At 31.6% G+C, this 22,533-nt stretch overlaps 2 protein-coding genes across 2 annotated transcripts; one reads left to right on the top strand and one right to left on the bottom strand.

Annotated features, from left to right (window-relative positions):
* Positions 1-38: 38 nt before the first annotated feature.
* On the bottom strand, positions 39-1,554 carry LOC127797657 (NAC domain-containing protein 1). Its single transcript, XM_052330746.1, has 3 exons — positions 988-1,554; positions 595-875; positions 39-495 (listed from the first exon to the last, which is right to left on the bottom strand). The coding sequence occupies exons 1-3, from the start codon at positions 1,166-1,168 to the stop codon at positions 214-216; spliced, it is 744 nt and encodes a 247-aa protein (XP_052186706.1). The 5' UTR covers positions 1,169-1,554; the 3' UTR covers positions 39-213.
* Positions 1,555-5,283: 3,729 nt separating this feature from the next.
* On the top strand, positions 5,284-6,888 carry LOC127797656 (transcription factor MYB53-like). Its single transcript, XM_052330745.1, has 3 exons — positions 5,284-5,474; positions 5,699-5,828; positions 5,899-6,888. The coding sequence occupies exons 1-3, from the start codon at positions 5,339-5,341 to the stop codon at positions 6,674-6,676; spliced, it is 1,044 nt and encodes a 347-aa protein (XP_052186705.1). The 5' UTR covers positions 5,284-5,338; the 3' UTR covers positions 6,677-6,888.
* The last annotated feature ends 15,645 nt before the right edge of the window (positions 6,889-22,533 follow it).

Genomic DNA, 22,533 nt, shown 5'->3' with positions numbered 1-22,533 from the left:
GAATTTTGATCAGCCAAAACCAAATGAAAATCACAGCATTAATTCTTCAAATTTATAAGATTTATTCATACCCACAACAATACATGTTTGTTTCATTGAATGAAAGTGTTACAATCGCCTAGAAGTTAAATGCACCTAAATTCTAATCAAGCCTAACAAGCCACATCTAGTGTCAGTGATATTGGAACATAGGACTCACAAAAAATGGCTGATTCACTGAAACCCATTTCCTGCATTCCAAACTGGGTCCTGGTAGTTAGTTTGAAGGTTTGAGTTGTATGAAATATTGTCACTTAATAGTTGGGGAAGTGAGGCCAGGCCATCCAACTCCCATAATTGGGAAAGTGAACAAGTCGTTGGAATTCTTGACGCTTGTGAGTCACTAGCACCATTTGAAGCCACCATCTGGGCGCTTGAATCTTCTTCAGCTGTCTTCTCCACTGTTCTTACTAGGCTTTTCTTCTTGTAGATTCTACATAGCACCCAATCATCCAACTGAAACACACAAAGCCAACCCCCATTAATCACCAAATCAATGGCACTATATATATATATATATATATATTGTAACATGTATAGAAAAAGAAGTCTTACCCTCATAGATCCATTTTTCCTGGGAATATGAGTTGATGAATCACTTAGTCTATATTCATGCATAATCCAATCTGTCTTGATACCCTTTGGGGGCTTTCCCTCATAAAACACAAGAGCTTTCTTGACACCCACAAACTTAGTTCCGCTGTAAATAGACTTGTCTGTCCCTGTGGCCTTCCAATACCCAGAAACAGCTGCTCTATTGGGCCTTGCCCCATTTGGGTATTTCCTCTCTCTGGGGCTAAAGAAGTACCATTCAGTTTCTCCAAAATCTGCCTTCTCTGCGACCAATCACACGAATACACATTGTTAGCTCATGACAAGTAATCAAGCTAGCTTTATGTGAACAAAAAAAATAAAAAAACCTTTGATATACTTAGTTTCGGAACTAACCAGGCAACTGCCAGGGATCAAACTTATAGATATCAACTTCTGGGATGATTGATACTGGGCAAGGCCTTGAAGTGGCCTGGTGCCTGAGGTAATACATGATTAGCTCCTCATCTGTGGGGTGAAACCTGAAACCAGGAGGGAGCTCCGAACTGTTTCTTCCTACCATTTTCTGCATATACATCAATCCCTATATTTTTGCTTTGAATATATGTAATATGAGAAAGTAAATCAACTAGGAGAAGATGGCTCTCTATATGTATTATGAGAAAAGATGGCAGCCATGCAAGAGAGCTTGGCAATATGGGTTCTACTAATGCTATAAAAGAGAAGACAATGTATTCCTTTTTGAAGAGAAGGGAAGGGGAGAGGGTGTTTGAAATGGTCATTAGGGGAGGGGTAGCCATTTTATTTGTGAGGGTTTCTTGTCATTTTGTAGGGATCACATCACAAAACACTCATTGCTGGCTTTGCTTCCTTGGACTTTTGCTCATACCTTGTATGGTTATTGCAAGAGGCCATACTTGCAGAGCTGACCAAAATGCTTTGCTTCCGTCCTTAGAGAAATATTCAGATGGAATGGGGATATCCTTCTCAGGGGTTCAAACTTTGCGACTTTGGTTGCCAAATTTATCACTCAACCCCCAAACCCTTTTAGACCCACTTCTCAAATTCTCTCTTTTTTCTTTCAATTAATAACTTATGTGCTAAGCAAGAGAAGCTCCAAATGTAGACCTTGGGGCATGGCATGGAAAGACAAAAAAATTCTTAACATTACTATTGGAAAAAGAAAGGGAAAGGATCAGCATTAGAAGTGTTTAAGAAAAAGAAAGAAAAGGACACGTTTTCTTTAGAAAAATGTAGTCAATAGCGTGCCGAGAGTAGGTTCCTTTTCATACTTGACCTCAAACCAAATGTATATTCCAAGCGGGCCACTTAGAAGGTGGACACCTGTCACATGCCTAAAAGAGACCCAGAAAACAGATAAGCATGGGCAATGAATAAATTAAAAAAAAATACAGATAAAGTCCTCAACCCACCTCACCATTTATGGGTCCTTACATACTCCTCCTTACATATTCCTCATTCCTTTCGAGATTATGAAAAAATATGTATCATTTCATGTGCTTTTATGCATAAAACCACGAGGAGTTATGATGCCATTGTGCATCATTCTGTATGAACTTTGGTATAAATATTCATAACGTAAAATATATAGTTTCTAATTACAAAAAGCATATGCCATTTGATATAATTATGTAGTTTGAGTATAAAAACTGTGGGTGAAGTGACTGTCGTTTTCCAAGGCATTTGGATAAATCTCCTGGGTTGAGTTGGCTGGCAGGTGTTGAGAATAATTCCAAGCATGGGGCCTTGGTTTAAGGATCAAAAGCAGCCGACTGCACGTGGCGTGGTCGAATTGTGTACTATTACTTCATAGCCAAAAATGTTTTGTCACATCTTAACAATATAAGATGATAATATAAGAACCAATAAAAGAATATTTTAATATTTCTCCTCTTTCTAAGAATTTTCTACCAATGATTGAGAGGGAATGTTCTGTATTGAAGCTGAACCCACCTTATAGTATATAATTAATAATTAATTTAAAATATAATAAATTATATTATTGCGTGTTTAGTCGAGATTATTATTTTTAGACAAAATTATCTCAATCAATATTTAAAATTATAAATATCACACTTATCCAATAATATTAACTACATTAAACAATTTTATTAGTATCATTTTTGGTAATTTTATTTTACACTTTTCTAAAGGCTAAACATATTTAACAATAAAAGTATTTCTCATTTGATTTGACCAATATTAATCAATTTTATTTGATTTGACCAACAAAAGTATTTCATTTTATGATTAGTGTCATCCTTCTCATGGCATCCTCTGCATAAAAATTTGATAAATATACAAGTTTTGTTAGTTTTACCATAATATTACGAGTCATATAAACTCTACGGTAACACAAATGATTCATCACATGCATTTAAAAACTTATGATATTGTAAAGTTACGGGTTTGATTATATTTTTATATGAACTTGTACAATTATCTATGTACTTAGGAGGTAGATTTTGGAGTTCGATTCGTAACAAATTTGTCTGTATATCTAAACCAAATCAACATGAACTGTGAGTTTTATAATAGATAAGAAGATACACGTTAAAAGTTATCTGTGATTAAGAATTTTTTGAATTTTTCACGGTATAAAAAAAAATATTATAGTGATATGGACATAAATTCCGTGCCAATCATCTGACAATTTTTATGCAAGACTCTACCTGCAAAAATTAAATATCATGTAACATGAACAAAAATAGTCTTGTATATATACTATGATCTCAAGATATGTTTAGATTCTTTATGAACCATTTACAAGACAAAACAAAGATAAAATTAGGTGCAAAATCGTCTGTTTTTAACTCTCCCAAATAATCTAGAGGCATTGTAAACTACTGGATATGCATTTACAATAATAATAATAATAATAATAAGGTTTGATATATATATGGTAGCGTTTAGTCTTTAATGTATAAAATATTAAGATTCGATATTTTTATTATTAAAGCAACAACTTTTAATAGTTGAGATACTAAATCTTGACATTTTTGTATATTAGGGGACAAACACCATGTTTTTTAATTGTTGAAAGAGCACAGCAAACCAATCAGTCTATTCAAATACTGTCAACTGGTCATCCATATAGCGTGTCATTTGTAGAAACATGCACGTTCATGCATGCTCTAACTTTTTGTTAGGTTAAAAATTTAAAACAATAATTTTAGTAGTTAAGAAATTAAAATTTAAAATTTTACACGTCAAAAATTAAAAAATAATATTATGAGTCATGACTGATAATAGTATTATCAGTTATGTGGTATTTCCTCATTAGAGGAATTTAAGGAGGCCATGTGTCATCGTCTCATCTCTTTAGTACTTTGTCCAATAAAAATACGACACATAATTAATGATATTGTTATGTTATGAAACAAAATTCCTAACATTACTCAAAACTAAATATTAATTGCTAAAAGGGACATGATAGAATTGATTAGGGTTGGTCGATCATTTATGGTGCCCAAACTACTATTTCAGATTTCAGGGCTATCCCTCGCAGGATGCTGCATGGGGAATTTAATAAATGTTAAAGTTAAACTTTAGATATTAAATTTAATTAATCAAATACTAACACTTCTAGTGGGTTTTGGAGAATCTATTAGATTTCTCAAACTTTGATCATTTCTTGCCTTATTTATTAGACAATGATTAAGGAATTTAATGAGGTATTAGATGAAAAAGTAATAAAAAAAATAATTATAATTTCTGATAAACAGAACTATATATTATTGTCTTCTCTGTAAGACTTGTCGTTTTTAATTATTCCCAGAAGCACATAAATTTAAGGGTACATTAAAGCTTGCTGTCCGCTGGTAACTCTCTTGTCAATGTTACATCTCTTTGCTCTGAGTTTGCATGAAATGAAAGTACTGTGCTTAGATTCGCAGCCTTCGAAGATCAATTTCAGCCTCTATGAAACCATAAATTCAGGCTAGTTTTTAGGTGTGGCTTACACCACAATGTAAATTTCTGGTCATAGCAATAATTTATCACTGGCTCTATCATTAATTATGTATATATATGGACATAACAAGACTTGGTTTCTCCTATTCACACATGAAATAAATGCAATATTCCAAGACCACATATTTTCTTTCCCATTGTTTCTTGTGCTTTGGCCCCCTTTATGTACAGTGGACCCTTAACTTTCTTCATATTGATGTTTCTAGGAAACACAGAATTAGCTAACCATTTAACACACAAACGATCGATGTAATTATATATCCTTAAGTTGTCACGGACGGTGACTTTACAGTGTCGGGCCAGGTTAGCTCTATTTTGTGTTTTTATGCATGGGTTTATTAATACATAGACTTGGTTTAATATTAATGCATTTTATTTCGTGTTTTATTAAACTTATCACTCAGAGAGAGTAAGGAGACTTAATTTGCCAACTCGGCTGTCTGGGCTAATTGATGGATGGAAAGAAGAAGTAAAAGTTGTCCCTCATCGTGATCCTTAAGATATATATATTTGTCGACACAATATATAGTTAGCACTGCTCTTGTTTAAGGTACATACTTATTTAATTACTAATGTCTTTTTTAATTATTTTATATACGTACGTACGTTAACAGATACATTTGAACATGCATGCAGTCCTTATAAATTAACTGTTGGCTCTCGGCTCCAGTCCACTCCACTCGAGCAGGCTGCCTCGTAACAAGAGTTTCTCTCTGCACACCTATACATATTCACAAGACTTGGTTTTTGACTGATGGGTGGCAGCTGGGAGAAGCAGCAGCAGCTGGGGTTGAAGAAAGGCCCCTGGACTGCTGCTGAAGACCACAAGCTTTTCTCCTACATTCAAGCTCATGGCCATGGAAGCTGGCGTGCCTTGCCTGCCAAAGCTGGTAATTAATATTAAGCATCAATCATTTTTAATTACCTACCTTCTTAATTGTGTGTGATTTGTTTTTAATTCTCTCTCTTGGTATTCATCTATTTTGACGTATCAAAATAATCATATAATAACTTACATATATATATATGTACATGTATTGTAATTGTACAGTCCTTCTACGTACAGAACTATACATATTGTTGGTTTTTCATAGTGAGAGTTGTATCCGGGCAGGGCTCCAAAGATGCGGAAAGAGCTGTAGGCTGAGGTGGACGAATTACCTGAGACCCGATATCAAGAGGGGCAAGTTCACTTTCCAGGAAGAACAGACCATCATCCAACTCCATGCTTTTCTTGGCAACAGGTGATGATAATAATTAAGACCGCCTAAGCTTTCTATACATATTATATTAATTATATATATATATATATAGGTGGTCAGCCATAGCAGCTCACTTGCCAAAGAGAACCGACAATGAGATCAAGAACTACTGGAACACACACCTAAAGAAACGATTAGCAAAGATGGGCATTGATCCGATGACTCACAAGCCCATGGGCCAGCCCAAGGACGCCGCCAACCTCAGCCACGTTGCTCAGTGGGAGAGCGCCCGCCTCCAAGCCGAAGCCCGATTCGGTCGAGATTCCAAGCTAGCTCACCTCCTTAATCAAGCTGCAGCTCCGCCAACAGCATTACGCCTTGACGTACTAACTGCTTGGCAAGGCGCCTGCTGGCCGGCACCGCTGCCGGAAAATGTCAATTTAGAGGGCATTTCCATGAACCCATTTCACAGTAATGATTCGGCTACAGAGTCATTTAAATGCTTGGACAACGGCATGATCATGAAAGTAGAAGATGATGTGTTGGGACTGTCAAGCGGTTATCCGAAGCTCAAGGAGATGATACACAGTGCAATGCAGTTTGAAGACATGGCGCTTCCTGCGCATGATCCTGATTACGTTGCAGAGTTGTTGAAGCCATCTAATTACGGTTACAGTGGTAATGCAAACATATTGCTGCATCCAAATCTCGAAGAAAAGCTTGCGAATGTACTGCGCAATAATTCCTATGAGATTTACGAGTGCTCATTTGAATCTGTGGAGACAAACTCGCAGAATGTGGTGGGAACCAGCTGCTGCGGTAGTGGTGGTGACTTTGAAGAGGAGAAGAATTACTGGAATAGCCTTCTGGTGAATTGCTCTGAACCATAGCCAGAAGTAACGCTGTGGTTAGGTATAATGCTAGTTAATTATTTGGGAAGAACATATATATAATTATTAGTTAAGTACTTTCTTTTAATTGCAAAGGAGCATCACCCTTTACCGTGTGGTTTCTGGGAATTTAAAACCCGATCGATTTCGGGCGATCCTCCCAGTGAACTGACCGTACTCCCAGACCGTCACAGGTGAAGAAGTAGAGTATATTAGGGCGCGCGCAGTTGTAATTTGTTGTGACAGGCAAGTGATGAATAATTAGTTTTCTTCTTGACTTGGTTTTCATTCGCTATCGATTCGATATTGGTGATCTACCAACATCTCGATCCAAAAGGACTTTAGGAACTGTAACAAGACCAATAGCTAGTTCTCAAACCAGAACTATAATTAGAAAAGCAAGAGAAAATGAGACACTATAAGTACTAGTTAGTTTAATGGTGGACAAAGATATATAAAAATAACCTAAGAAGATTGTTTCATCACTCTATGGCAAGGCTTAGGCTACCATGATAGTAGCAAGATGATCAACACCAAGTACATTATAATTAATTAACATAGTGTTTGTTAATTAAAATATACACTATAAAAGATAAGACATATATAAAAAGTATATATTCTATACTTTTGTTATTTTTAATGTACTTGTTAAATTTATTTAACGACTTTTAAAAAAGAAGTCATGTGATTTCTTATCTGATATTTCTCCATTCCTCTTTAGATAAGCATATTTTGGACTTTATAAATAAAAAAAAAATAACGCATATGTTTTTCAGTGTATTCTGAAAAATTTAACAAACAATTTGATAAAAATTTTAGAATGTTTTTCAATTTTATCTTAACTATTTCATATTTTGATTCAGAAAGTATTTAAATTTTATCTTAATATAATTTTATTTTACTCATTTTAACAAATGCCACCTAAAAAGATAGCAAAAGGTTAGGAACTATTGAAATATATAATGTTTGAATTGGCATTATAGAGACTCCAAAAAGCAATCTAGTTCTTCCATTTATTGGCCACATTTGCTATGGACGAACCAATCTAAATAATATGGATATCAAAATCTATGAAATGACATATAGACTTAAGGACTTATTACAATGAGGACACGTGATTTTAGGAGGTAGTTGCCAATTATGCTATGTAAGTGGCAATTTTATTAGTTCTTTGAGAAAAATGTTGAATTTTATAAATAAAATAATTAATTTAAAAATTATAGTAATTGTTGAGAGAAAACCAAAACGTATCGTACATAATGATATGTCATAGACAAAAATCCATTAAAATACTAAAGAAGCTTAAAAGCCCAAAACAATTTTTTAGCTAAAAAATGAAGATGGGAAATACCGATCTCTAGGAGGTTGAAAACGCATGACTCTGTGAGACATGTTGTCTTAGAGACCAAAGAATTGGAAGACCATCAAATCTTTCGAAAGTTGTTTTGAGATACTTTAATAGTCTCCTGAAGATTGTAATTAATAAGGTTCAGAGACTATAAAAACCTGCAATTCAGTCATATAAATTTTTCCTTAATTGGTGGGGAAGGAGGAGTTTTGAATAAAGCACAAACATGATATATAACTCCGATATCCAAAAATTCTTAAAAAATATTCACAAAAATCCTAATTCTAGTAGATACTAGAAATATCAAAATAAACATTATTCGTAAAAATTCTAATTCTAATACGCGTTGGAAAGCTCCAACTCCCATTTCAAAAAAAAATAGATCTTTGATACTAATTTTAATAGTATATTTAAATTTTTAATATTTGACTTAAACATCATATTATTTGTGTGAAAATTATCACGTGCCTTCTTATCATTCTATTTCTTATAAGATCTAAACTATTTAATGACAACATTTGTAATTAATAAATTTATTATTTGTGTTCCATCTACAAATCATAAAATAATTTTAAAAATTGTATACTATCTATATGGCAAAACAAGGTGAAGAATTTCATTGCTAACCATAACTAGAATTCAGCACCATTCCATTCCCGCAGCTCATCATAATGATTGCTGAGACTAGATAGCGAACGAGGAAGCTCAACAAGGAAAGAACATTACCTTCAGAAATGAGAAGAGTTTCAAGAAGGCTAAATTAAGAAGAACCTTTCGAAGCCCGCGAGTTCCATCTTTTTCCCTTTTTCACCTTTTAAGTAATTAATGCACGCGGATCCCAACAAATACTTTGGCCCAGAAAGCCTTCTCCTGACGAGCACACAACTGCAGCACCTGCAGACACAGAGCCTGAATGCTCCAGTACTAGATCGTTCAGAATTGCTTAATTCAATTCATTGATTACTTGCAGGCAGCAAGCATCATGCAGCAGGGTTCAGACCTGTAGCTAGCTATTCATATATAGCTTACCCCGCGCCACGTTAGAGAAGGTCAACACAATTATCACGTCTCTAGGATTAGTTTCAAAAAATTCCTAGAAATGTAATGCTTTGTGTCATAGACTGTGTTATATAATAATATGCGAGTGATCTCTTGGATGGCGGGCAGCAGGCCCGGCCGGTTTAGAGCATCTCTAACGAGGAGTGTTATTTTGGAGTGTTAAATTATTTATTTATAAAATGGCATCTCAAGAGGGTTGTTGTCATTTTACAACCCCATATCCCACCCCATTAGAGTGGTTAATTTTTAATCTAAAGTGTTATTTTGGTGGTTATGGAAATGGCACTCTACATGCCACTCTCCATTGGAGATGCTCTTAAGTCCCAAAATTGGCAGCCCATTTTCCTATTTCCCAACTTGGGTTGTTTTGTGTGTGTTTTGCTGTAAATTTCAGAAACAAACTCGTATTAGAACTATAAATGGGAGTTTGTCACACACATTTAATTTTTCAGCCCATTTTCCTATTAATTAATTTGTTGTTTTCAGAAGCAAATTAATTAATATGCTGTATTTAGAGACACCAGTTGGAGTGGGTTTCTCTTATTCTACTGATACCTGCTCCGGTGTGGCTGTAAATGATGAATCAACTGGTAATCTCCAAATGTTCTTTGAAATTTTCAGGGTTGATAAATTAGATACTATAATCTTAAAGTTGTACTACTCGTGTTAAGAGAATATAAGGGTCTCTTTTGCTACCAATATTATCTCCTTTTTATATTTATTTGGTGCACGTAGTGGTGAATTGACCTCAGTATAATGCATATACTAGAAGGATATTTAGTCGCTGCGAGTTTTGGATAAAAAAATAAAAAGTAGATATTATTAAGTTCTATTTATGTTCAAAAGCTAATTCATATTATCGAGTTCTGTTTTTATTAGGCATGACTATTTGATACGATATGTTCTTTACTATTAATATGGTTAATAAATATTTGTAATGTAAAGATAGGGTCATTGTTATTGCAATAGATCTCTTATTTTAAAAAAAAAATAGTTTAAATTTTCTATGATTTATGCTAAAGAAATTACATAGTAAATGAATATAAAATCAAATTTTCATAAAAACATACAATAAGAAGAAAGAAACAATCTGATGAGAATGAAAAGGAGGAGATTAAATTATCTATTGAAGAATCTTTTAAAATTAATTATTTTCATATTTAGTTGATCATGCTATTTCCTCTCTTCAAAATAGATTTGAGTAATTTAAAATTTATAAAGATAATTTTAATTTCCTTTATAATGTAGAAAAGTTAAAATTGTTTGATGATGATAATTTGAAAAAAAAAATTATTTAAATCTTGAAAAATTTCTAAAACATGATATGTTATTGATATTGATGATTTAGATTTATTTTTAGAATTAAAAGTTTTAAAAGAAATTATAACTATAAAAATTAAAACACTACTTGCGATACCAAATTTTATAAAAAAGATAAATTCGTTTCCAAATACATGGATAACTTATAAAATATTATTAACTATTCATGTTACTATATATTTAGCAAGAAAAAAATTTCCAAAATTGAAATTAATAAAATCTTATTCACCTTCAATTGTGTCACAAAAATGATTAAGTAATTTAGCTATATTGTCAATTGAAAAAAATTTATTTTTAAACTAAAATACAAAAATTTAATTAGTGATTTTGTATTTCAAATAAAAAAATAAATTTTTAATATTTTTTTATTATTTTTTATAAGACCACTAAATTAATTTTCGCCTAGGACCCCACTAACGCCCCATTAACACTTGAACTAGCCCTAATGGTGGGAGACTCTTTCATGATGAGTGATCTGCTAAGAAAAAAATCAGTTAAAGGTCTGGGTGAGTATCCTTGCTCACTCTCACACCTAGACTCTTTCATTACGTTTGAGCACTCAATATTCTCAAAAGACTGACTTAAGCATTAGAAGATCTATGTAGAGGACACTCATCTGTACCTCTATCCGATTTTCTTTTTTAGTAGGTCACTCGTCATGAGAGGGTCACCCATCATCCAAGAGGCCACTTGTATATTATCTTGAGACGGTCTTCGATATTATAAATTCACTGTTGTAGTCAAGCAACAACATTTATATTATATAAAATACTCTTCATATTATACAAAAGGGTTAATAGGTTGATTTATTTTAAACTTTTTATCAATTTTTAGTTTAATCATATTTTGAGAATTACTTTAATTTATGTGAAATACTTTGAGATTGATTGCAATTGTATCCAAATTTGTTATGGTATGTGCCCTGACATAGTGAGGTGAGTTAGCACGCTGGCGTGTCAAATTGCTAACTCATCAATGGAACGATGTTTTAAACCCACAATCAATTCGACACCTGTAACACCTCGGTATTTTGGGAATGAATAATAAATTAATTTTTATTTTTGAGATGATTTATTTATGATTTATTAAAAATTTATAGTATTGTGGAATTTAATGGAGTACATTAAATTTTTAGGAAAGTGATCCAAAGTTTTTGAGATTTTTGAAATCTAAGCATAAGATTGGAATTTGGGAGTTTCTTTAGTATAAAATAAATTGTTACAAAAATATAAATAAATAGACCTTGTATCTTAGTGGTTATTTGTGCACAAGCGAATTGCAGGTTCAGGGTTCAATTCTTGGGAGTAGGAGTAGAAGGTTGAAATTTATATTTTTAAAGGGAGTTGGGATTAGTGTATAATTATTCATTGCACATATATCAAATGAGAAAGGTATGCTGCCACTTAATGTATTATTATTATTTTTTTTTTACAAACACATCTCCTTAAAAGTTGTCATCCGATGCATTATTTATTCCTTTGCTATAGACATATCACCTTAATTCATGAAGTTGATGCTCCACTTCTGCAGCATTCCCACATTAAATCAAGTGTAAAAAATTAAAGAAAGTTCATAAATTAAAGGTAAGGTCAGGATTTCAAGAGAAAAACGTGAGACATAGGATATTTTAAATATGCCTCAAATGTGTGTAAAATTTGCTATAAATGGTGAAGAACAAGCTGAGGAGAAATTAGCAAAGAGAAAACGAGCGTGAATTTAAGAAGAAATTAAAAGGAAGAAAGCACTTAAAGTTAATGAGCAAAGTAAATGAGATATGTCTAGTATTAGATAAATTTAGATTTAGTGATACTTATTTAAATAGTTTTTTTTACCTATTGTGTTTAATTTTGCTAGAGAAATTTTGAAGCGCAACGTTAGTGATTCTAATGGCTTAAAGGAATTTTTCAAGAAATGGCGTAGACATTAATGTGGTAAGGGTTAATATGTTATTTGTGCAAATTACATTCTTATGACTAGTATATAATGACAGGAGAGTACCTAAGCATGAGATTATAAATTTTGGGGACGAAACAGAACTCGTGTTAGGCTCTATAGAAATTCATATAGGGCCATCAAGAGTCTTTGATGGATTAGGTGGATGGGTCTGCATGTTTGTTTCACTTTATATTTTTCTATATTTGTCATGAGTTACAATTTATTATTATTGGGTTTTAAGACTCACCCCTATTCACTAATCACATAGATAACTCAAGCCCTAGTAAAAGAAAAGCGGTGGTAGCTAGTGGACAATTTTTCGGTGAACGTGTTTAACCAGTCATAAAAAGACTTTTGTTGTACTACAAATATTATGAGTATTTTATTTTTCTAGTTTTGTATTAATTAAATGTGTGTGACAAACGAGATTTTAATGTTAGAAATGGGACTTAGAGTAATTTTCTGAAAATTAATTTTTATTGGGTTTCCATTCCCAAGACCTTGTTAAATGTGTAGCTCGATCGAGATTCAAGGGCTCTTCATTGCTTATTTTTGTTTTGGAACTTGAGTTCTTAGCGAGAAAAAGTGACAAAACTTAATTCTTATTCAGAGCGTTCTAACTTGTTGAGAACATAATCGATCTTTAAATTTGGTCAGTAACCATTATTATAACCATGAATTATAGTGGCACTCCATTGATAAGTCAACAATTTGGCCATCAATGCGTCAGTTCATCTCAGTAAGGGTTTATGGCAAAATAAATTAAAATATAATTATAACTAATCTTCAAAAATTAAACATAAATTAAAACAATACATTAAATAAAAAACTAAAGAAAAGTTGAGTATATACGAGGATATTAACCCTATATAAAATATAACATTTGAAAGCCTGCCAGGAACTGCCCTGTATAAAGCATCTCTAACTTAGCTTCAACACCCAAGAGGCAAAAGTAGATTATTAATTCTGAATGGTAATGGGCTTCCCGGGCACCCGCTGACATGCAGGACCCATTATTATGATATTATATTGTGTTAGGTTGAACCATTCTAGAATGAGATTCCTCGAGGCTGCAAGACGCACAAAGCAAAGGCCAGCTAGGTGGACAAGATTCTCGCATTTAACGTCTGACCGTGCAAGTGCATGCTCGCAGACTATGCCTATCAACTTGTGATGGTGATGGCCGCTGTACCTTAAAGCCAACGTGAAGAGCAGAACGTTTGAGGGTGACGAGTTTTGAATTAAAATAGAAATTAAATTAGTGAAATTATTTTTTTAAGAAACGAAATAGTATAATTGATCAATGAATTTTATACTAAAACATAAAAAAATTATTAAATTTTAATTTATAGTTAAAATATCATTTAACTTCTATTTAATATATAATTCTATAATTACGATCAATTATCAGGTTAACGAAATACTAATGGATTGTACTGGCCAAATCAAGCATAGCCTAGTTCCAAAAGTCCAAAGACTGCTTAGCCCAACTTCAATCTATAGCAACTATCATCACTATTACGTATTGGCACGGTGGTACCCCACACCTATTATGGATTCCATCCGCATTTATTGTTGATCTCGTTGGCATCACGCCTTTGTCAGGGAACCTCGTTGACGCCGAATATCACAGTTTCATCACCATACGGCACACAAGGCAAGTATACATACATGGAGACTCCCCCTTTCTCTATTTTATATAAACCAACCTGATAACAGGTCAAGGTGCGTGTTCTTTTCGAGCCTATTGATACTTTGTTATTTTAATTTCTTATTTACTTGTGCATCGGAGTGTTTGCAGGTGTCAGCCACCATTCGTCGTCCCATTCACCGGAGTCCATTCCCTGCCACTGCAAGCCCAGGTCTGACCATTCTTTTGGGCCGAAACAAACATTTGGCACTCACTGTGGGGCTCAGTAAAACTTACTTACCCCATAATCTTGCGAGAGTCTTTCAAACCAATCTTAACTATATTCTCATGGCCAAAACCATGGGAATACTGTATCTTATAAATTTTCTCTTTATCAAGGGAGATTTTGAATAAAATGCAAACAAAATAACTTTGATATCCAAAAAAAAATTCCAGAGTTTTGCAAAAAAAAATAAAAATAAAAATTATCTAAAAAAAATATCTTAATCCTAGTGGACTTTGAAATATCAAAATAAACACACTATCCCTAAAAATTTTAATTGTAATAGATTTTGGAATAACAAGAATATTTATCACAAAGCTCCATACTCATCTATTAATTATAGATGACCACTCATTCCAAAAGAGATATGTCTCTGATACTTATTCTAATATTGCATTCAAGTTTTTAGTGTCTAATTTAAATATTAGAGTGTTTGTGCTAGAACTGTCATGCATCCTCTGATCATTCTCTTTTTTACAAAGTTCAAACAGATTGACGACGATATTTTCAATTAATAAATTCAATGTTGTATTCGAACAATAACATAATTGAACAAAAAAACATTAAAACAAATATCGTATATATCCCATAATAACCTATTACTTGCATTATATGGAGCAAACCAAAGAGAAGCTATAAACAACTCTAAATGTCCCTAAAAAAATAAGACCGGTGAGAAGGAAAAGGTTGAAGATACACTGCGAGCTTGTTTTGTTTTTAAAGAGTAACCTGTTTTTTACAGAAAAAAAAACCAAAAAAGACTCTTAAAGAATGACAATTTTCTAATTTTGTTATCAGCATATATAATAAAGAGATATGATACGTGCAATATATAGGTAGATAAGAAGAAAATTAACCCTTATGATAGCTCATTTGTAAGCATTCGAGAGTTTGGGATATTATGAGATTATAGTTTTGATTTCATCTCACATCTATCTTAAGGGTCAAGGTTCGAGTTTCAGCTTGTTGCGAATTTATCTATATACCTAAAGTTGTCTATGATTGGAGACCTCTCGAATTTTTTATAATAAAAAAAAATTAATTAAATCAAATCAAAAAAAGTGGTTGGTTGTTGTTTGGCAAAGTAGTAAAAAAAAAAATTAAATCATTTATATTTTTTACTTACGATATAAATGCCATCATCTGGAATGATATAAATACTCACCTAGAATGGAGGCTTTAATGATTAATTAGATATAATGTTTGTGGATGACTGCAAACATTAATTAATCTTGTTTTTTTCTAGTACTTGTATAATTTGATTTATTTACTTGATGGGTTGGTTGATATTTATGGGGATGGTAGTGAGATATGGTGGCACATATTTTACTCACCCTGTCTCAAACATTAATTAGTCTAAGTCCTTGTTGTCTTGTCCGTCTTCACTCTTGGCATCATATGATTTTTTTTTTATTTTTAATTTTATATAAATGAAAATAATTCTTGGAAAACTAAATTTCATGCAATTTTTTACTGATCAACATATAGAATGAGAAAAGTTAAAATTAGTCCGGACTTCTTCTTTCCTTTTTTTTTTTATTTTGTTATTTTACTCTTAATTTTAATTTTAACGATGAAAAATACTATATCCTTGTGCACTAAATCATTTTATCAATTGTTAAAGACTTCCAAATCATTTTCGAACTCTTTTAAGTCAATGTCAAACATATCTTGAGGGCACTTGAAAAATCAAGTTTTGATGTCATGAGATTCAATTAAAATTCATTTTAAAGTGCCGGAGATATGAAACAAAATTTTTAGAAGTAAAGGATAAATTGTCGACCAATTCTAAAGGAAATGTCAACCGTTTTGGTCCTTGCTGTTGACCGGTCGAATGTTTGTCTTCAGCCAAATGCGGTCGACAACTACTGCCTAAAAATTCTTTTTATAAAAATTCTTTTTATACTGCATAGTCAACAGAATGAAACACATAGTCGACTATCCTTTTTATAAAAACTGAAACGATAAATGATAACACGAAAAAGAATATTTTGAATCATAAAATTCTTTAACATTGAAATTTCATAACTTTATTTCATCATCAAAATACAATTGTTTTTCATCATCAAAATTATATCAAATGTAAAACATCAATTTTTGCCTTTCATGTCGACCGTTTTTAAATTTTTGAACTAACCTGTCGACTTTTTATTAGAATCTGTCGACCGTTTTTCTTTCAGACTTCTCTAACAGCTAGTTCGATAGTTCATTAAATGCCTCTAACTACCTACCAACGGCTAAAATTTTCAAATAGCTCGTCATGCTCTATAAATTGAAGACTGATAGATCATTTATGACTCTTAGAGAATTGATTACAAGCAAGTGTTCGAATCATTCAAGTGTTCAAGTGTTCTATACTTTTTTTCTCAAAGGCTTTGTATTTAATTTGTATCATTTGATTTCAAGTCTTGTATTTAATTTTTAAGAAATCTTGTAACTGAGACGATTTATTTCTCAAATTCTCTCTTATTATAAAATTCTTGTAATTGCATAGCAAGGTTGCTAGGAGGGTCTATTTGGATAGTAGGATGTTGTAATTCCTAGTCTTAGAAACTAGAGAGTCTACTTGTGATCAAGTAGAAGGATTTAGTAGATATTTAAAAATCTTTAGTGAGGAGTTAAGGGAGTGGATTAGTCCATATTTAATCAAATCACTATAAATTGCTTGTGTCTCTTTTGCATTTTACTTTGGTTGTGTTTCTTTGTTTTTTATATTTCTCTTTCAAAACCACCATTTTTAAAATAACTAATTCACCCCGCTTTTGGGTTGTGGCGCTATTGCTAGAAAAATCTATCATTTTGGCTAATTTGGGAACAAGTGATGGTAGCAGAACAAGCAACGAGAAGAAAGGATGGCGAGGGAACATGTGTAGTTTGTAGATTTAGGAAAACTCTTTGCCTTCCCAGTTCGAGGAAAACCCTTCGCCTTACCCATTCTAGGGCTAGACGACAACAGAATAACTAAACCCACAAAACCTACAAACCCTTAACCTTCTACATATCTACAAATACGAGAACAAGAGATGAGAAAAATCTTAGCAAAATAACTAAACCCACGAAACCTACAAATCTTCAAACTTCTACAAATACGGGAACAGGAGATGAGAAAAAGTGACAGCGACGAGAAAAATCTAAGCAAACTCGATCTCTATTAATTGTTATGTATTTTCTAGGACTTCTTCGTTGAATGAGTTGAAAGTTTACTTGTGATGGGTGCTACTCTAGTTGATGCTTAGATCATGTTATTTTTGTGTGTTCACTATATGTTTGATAAATTACCCAAGAAAGTTACGATTGTGACTATGAGGAGCTTTTTCTTTAACCTGTTTTCACTAGAAATGAATTTGGGGGAGGGCTGGATTGAGCTTCAGCTCCTGCTAGCCTTAGCTCAAATCCATGTAAATTATTTTTTTTTTAGTTTTTGAATTGTCAATTCATATTCCTTTTAATCGGCTCGTATTTTTCAATTCAAATATGTTGCCCATAATCTGGCTCAAATTAAATTTTTTTGAATTAATCCAATATCCAAACTCATTAGATCCTTCTCATTCCCTCCTCTCTCTCTCTCTCTCTCTTTCTTAATGTTCATAGGCATCGTTCCTGACTTTCTTCACACTTTACAATTCACGCCTTCACCACATTGACTTTCTTAATTTCCAACCCATGCATTCTAAATTCATGAATCCACCCTTGATCTTCAGCTATTAAGCCCATTAGCCATATATAAATCCAATTAGTTTATGATTTGTGGTGCAAAATCTTTTTAAGTTATTTATGATACACAACAGATGACAAGGACTAGAAATTGTTTGTGTTGCAGACTTTCTCAAAGTTCACCACTTGGTCCTTTCCAACATGTGTACAACCAAGAGTTGATCATATTTACTTAGCTCGTACAAAGTTGTTGCAAAATTGTACAAGAGTTCATATCTATTGTGCTCGTACAAAGTTCCAAAATTGTCCAAGAGTTCATATTTACCAAAATTATCCAAGGGTTCATATTTACTGTGCTAGCTCCTATAAAGCTGCAAAATTGTACAAGAGTTTACATCTATTGTGCTGGTACAAAGTTCCAAAATTGTCCAAGAGTTCATATTTACTGTACTGATACAAAGTTGCAAAATTGTACAAGAGTTCATATTTATTGTGCTCGTACGTACAAAGTTGCAAAATTGATGTAATATAATGAATATTGATCCAAGGTTGTTAGTTGTACACTGACAATAATGTTTGTTTACTGTTCACATGAGTAAAGTGGAGGCTTTTGAACTGATGGCGCAATGAAATGAGGAACACTTTGGTTAATTGTAGGGATGTTATATTTAAATTATACAAATGATTAACTTCACTTATCTGAGATTAACATAAATACAAGAGTTTTTGATATTCATGTATTCACTCTTTATCATGTTGCAAAAATAATTATTAGTATTCAGTTTTTATACTTTGTTTTAATTCTAAACTACTCTTAACACCATTGCATTTTTATCATTAATTGTTGATATACCAAATATTCATCCACATGGTTGACACATCGGCCCCATACTCTTTATCGAAAACAATAGACATAGCCGAACCAATGGTTGTGCCTTTTTTTTTCTTTCTTTTCTTGCGGCTTCTATTTTATTCTTCCCCTCTTTTTCACACTTGCTTGAAAAAATGACAACCACGACTAAATTGGTGGGTTCGACCACGGTTGTCATTTCATTGTCTTCTTCCAATATTTTTTTCTTTTTTCATAATTCTTCATCTTTTTCTTCCCTAAAATGACAACCATGACTAAAACTACCATTGGTTTAGCCATGGCAACCGAAAAGTGCTAATCCAGTGATGGTTTGGCTCATGATTATTGTTTTTCCAACAAGAGTGAGAAAGAGATGGAAGAAGAAGATGAAGAGGCAACCATGGCCAAATCACCCCATTTGGGTATGCCAGTTGTTTTACCAACAAGTGTAAAAAAAAAAAAAAAAACAAAAGTTGTGAGAAGAAAAAAAAAAAGAAGAAAAAGAAAAGACAACCGTGGTCGACCTAATATGTTTAGGGTTTAGTGTTGTTTTGCTTTTATGTTTTGATTTTGATGATAAAAAATAATATTCTCTTATAATGAGAGAGAATTATTTTGTATTATTTTCGTTTTTCTGCCCTAAATTATTTTATAAGTTGTTTAACCTTCAAAATGAAAATCAATTTCAAATATTTTTAATCCAATGACAAATATATCTTGGTGGCACTTGCAAAATCAAGTTTCTATATCATAAGATTCAATTGAATTTGTTTTATTAAAATGGGTTTTACAGTGTTGAAAAAATAAAGTAAAATTTTTAAAAGTACAGGACAAACTGTCGATCGTTTTCTTCCATGCTGTCAATCGACCCTCGTAGCCTGTAGACCAATCAAATGTTAACTCTCGACCAAGTGCGATCGACAGCTACAACATAAAAATTAGTCGACCATTTTTTAGAATGTCGACCATTTTTGCTCTTCATGTTGACCGATTTTCAAATTTATTCATTAACTTGTCGGCCAATTCTATGAATCTGACAACTATTTTTCTAGTAAATTTTTTTAACGGCTAGTTCAACAGTTCATTTAATGCCCCCAACAACCCACAAACAACCATATTTTTCAAATGGCTTGTAAAGCTCTGTAAATTTCTAGATTTGGTGGAGCATTAAAGAGAGTTAGAGTTAATTGCAAGCTTTAAGTGTCCCAGTTACTCACAAGTGGTCAATTGTTTTAATTTTTTTTCTCTCTCTTTGTTCTTCAATTGTATTCATTGTTTCAAATCTTGTATTAATTTTTGAGAGATCTTATAATTGAGAGATTCATCTGTCATATCTTCTCATATTGTAATTTTCTTGTATTTTTTTAATAATAGTGTTAAGAGGGTCTATTTTGATAGTATGAGATTATAATTCTTAGTCTTGAGAACTAGATGGGCTACTTGTGATAAGTAGAGGGATTTAGTGGAGTTTTTAAAATTTTTAGTGAGAAGTTTAAGTAGTGGATTATACCATTTGACTGAACCATTTAAAAATTGATTATCGCTCATTTGCATATATTTTCATTGCATTTATGTTATCAAGCATTTTTATCAATCACCGTCTTTTACACTAAATCCTTATCCTTAGCCAAAAAAAAATTAAGTTGAACTAATTTTTTTAATCACCCAATTCACTTCCTCTCGTGGGTGTGTGATGCCATTGCTAGACAATTCTATTATTTAGAGGCAACCGTGATTGTCGTTTCTAATAAGGAGAAGAAAGAAAAAAAAGAGCTAATATGGCAACAATATACAGATGAATATTTGTCACCTTAATAGTTAACAATAAAAATGTAATATAATCTAGAATTCAAACTAAGTGCAAAGTTAAATATCAAAATTGATAAAAATAAAAAGTCATTCTAAAATTGAGAACACAAAAAAATGTTTGTACTTTTTCTGTAATTATCCCATAAACGTTTTCAAACTCTAATCATTTTTTAAGTCCATACGATGTCATGGCCCATCACTTAGAGACCAGCCCGGCCCAAGTCCACCGGCAAACAATGCGGGTCTACAAGCCCGTAGGCTAATGTCTCGAGTGGGCTGGGCCTGGTTTTTGTTTGAGCCCGCAGGAGCTAGGCCCAATATTCTTAATTTTTCAAGTCTACCAATTCAAACTGCAATTTATCTAATCTAAATAGTTTTGCAAATTTTAAAATTCAAAAATAATGATTTCAATGGCTGCAAGCCTTATTTGTGCCTGAAAATTAAGGTACTCTTACTAAATACAAATATATTTGATGATGTCATTGAGCGAGAATTTATTGTGGTAATAATTATTGAACGAGACCTGTAATTAAAAAAAGAATCATCCCGTACTGATATTTATATTAGATAAGAGTTTATCAATGACACGATTAAATAATTCAATTCATTTTGCCTAACTTTAAAAATTAAATAAAAAAAATAAAGAGCGTGAGATGAATGTGTGATGTAAAAATTATTTAAACTTTTCACAGGTAAATGACCCCTTATATTTCCAAAATAATTTCTTTGATAGGCCTCGATTGTAATGCACAAAAATGGTTTGGAGGTATCGTTTCGACGTTTTCAAAATATTTTTCATCTTTGAAACTCCAAAAATATAAATAAAAAAAAAAACCTTTTAGGGTCGTTTCTACAATGTCAAAAACATTTCAGTATCGTTTCGTAATAAATTAAAAATATCATAAATTCTTTTTCGAATGTAATACTTATAGTTATGTATGAAATACTTATTATGTAAATGTATGTAATATTTATGAGTAATGTTATTCAATCTCAATAAAGATGATCAACAATGATGTGGCAATTTATGTGGAAGTGTTTGGTTGAAAAAGATAAAAATGTGCTCAATAAATTTTATTTTTATATTATTTAAATAGATGTATAATGTTAACTAAACACTTTTAGGTGGATTGTCATATTACTACGTATCATCTCTATTAGAAATGAATAGTATTAAGTGTTAAATATATATGAATGTATGTAATATTTAGTTATGTACTTATTAACAATAAATGTATGTAATATTTATAAAATTTATATTTATATTTGTTTGAATGTATTATAGAATTTATGTTTATTTTTAAATTAAATATAATTTTTTATATTAAAATTTATATTTACAAAATAACTCTTTATTTTTTTATTTACACATTTTTCTTTTATTTTTGTTTCTTATTTTTTTATAAAAAATATCACTTTTTTATTTTTTTTATTTCTATTTTCGTACAGCGTCTCAACATTTTCTCTAATTATCTTACAAACCAAAAAAAAAAAAAATTATTTGCTATAATTTTAAAAATTAAACAGGAAACATAAGACTGCGTTCTTTTTATTATTTTTAAGTTATTTTTAATTTTTGATTTTCTAAAATAATAAAAATACATTCTTTTTGTTGTTTTTAAAAATGTATTTTTAAAAATAAAAAAAAATTATAAAGAAAACTCAAAATAACAAATTTTAAATTCAAAATATATTTATTTATTCATATTTTATTATTGTAATGAAAAAAATATTATAAAATTTATTAACTTTAAAGATATATATTTTTAATAATATATTAACATTAAATATTTCTAATTTACTAAATAATCAAATTTATTAAATAAAGTATTATTAAAAATTTATTTTTAAAATTTAAAAAACATGTTTTTTAATTTTTTATTTTAAGAAATAATTTTTTAAAATGATAAAAAGAATATATTTTTAATTTTTTAAATACAGACTATCAAAATAAAAAATTAAAAATAAA

This window comes from Diospyros lotus, chromosome 3 (genome assembly GCF_014633365.1).
Source record: "Diospyros lotus cultivar Yz01 chromosome 3, ASM1463336v1, whole genome shotgun sequence".
NCBI lineage: Eukaryota > Viridiplantae > Streptophyta > Magnoliopsida > Ericales > Ebenaceae > Diospyros > Diospyros lotus.
Note: the sequence above shows the minus strand (reverse complement) of the source record. Positions and strands in the feature narration are given on the sequence as shown.

Excerpts from the sequence above, each read along its gene's own strand:
- LOC127797657 (XM_052330746.1), bottom strand. The coding sequence starts at position 1,168 with ATGTATATGCAGAAAATGGTAGGAAGAAACAGTTCGGAGCTCCCTCCT. Across the intron at positions 876-987 it reads TGATCCCTGGCAGTTGCCTG|AGAAGGCAGATTTTGGAGAA; the intron begins GTTAGTTCCGAA and ends GATTGGTCGCAG. Across the intron at positions 496-594 it reads GGAAAAATGGATCTATGAGG|TTGGATGATTGGGTGCTATG; the intron begins GTAAGACTTCTT and ends TGTGTGTTTCAG.
- LOC127797656 (XM_052330745.1), top strand. The coding sequence starts at position 5,339 with ATGGGTGGCAGCTGGGAGAAGCAGCAGCAGCTGGGGTTGAAGAAAGGC. Across the intron at positions 5,475-5,698 it reads TGCCTTGCCTGCCAAAGCTG|GGCTCCAAAGATGCGGAAAG; the intron begins GTAATTAATATT and ends GTATCCGGGCAG. Across the intron at positions 5,829-5,898 it reads CATGCTTTTCTTGGCAACAG|GTGGTCAGCCATAGCAGCTC; the intron begins GTGATGATAATA and ends ATATATATATAG.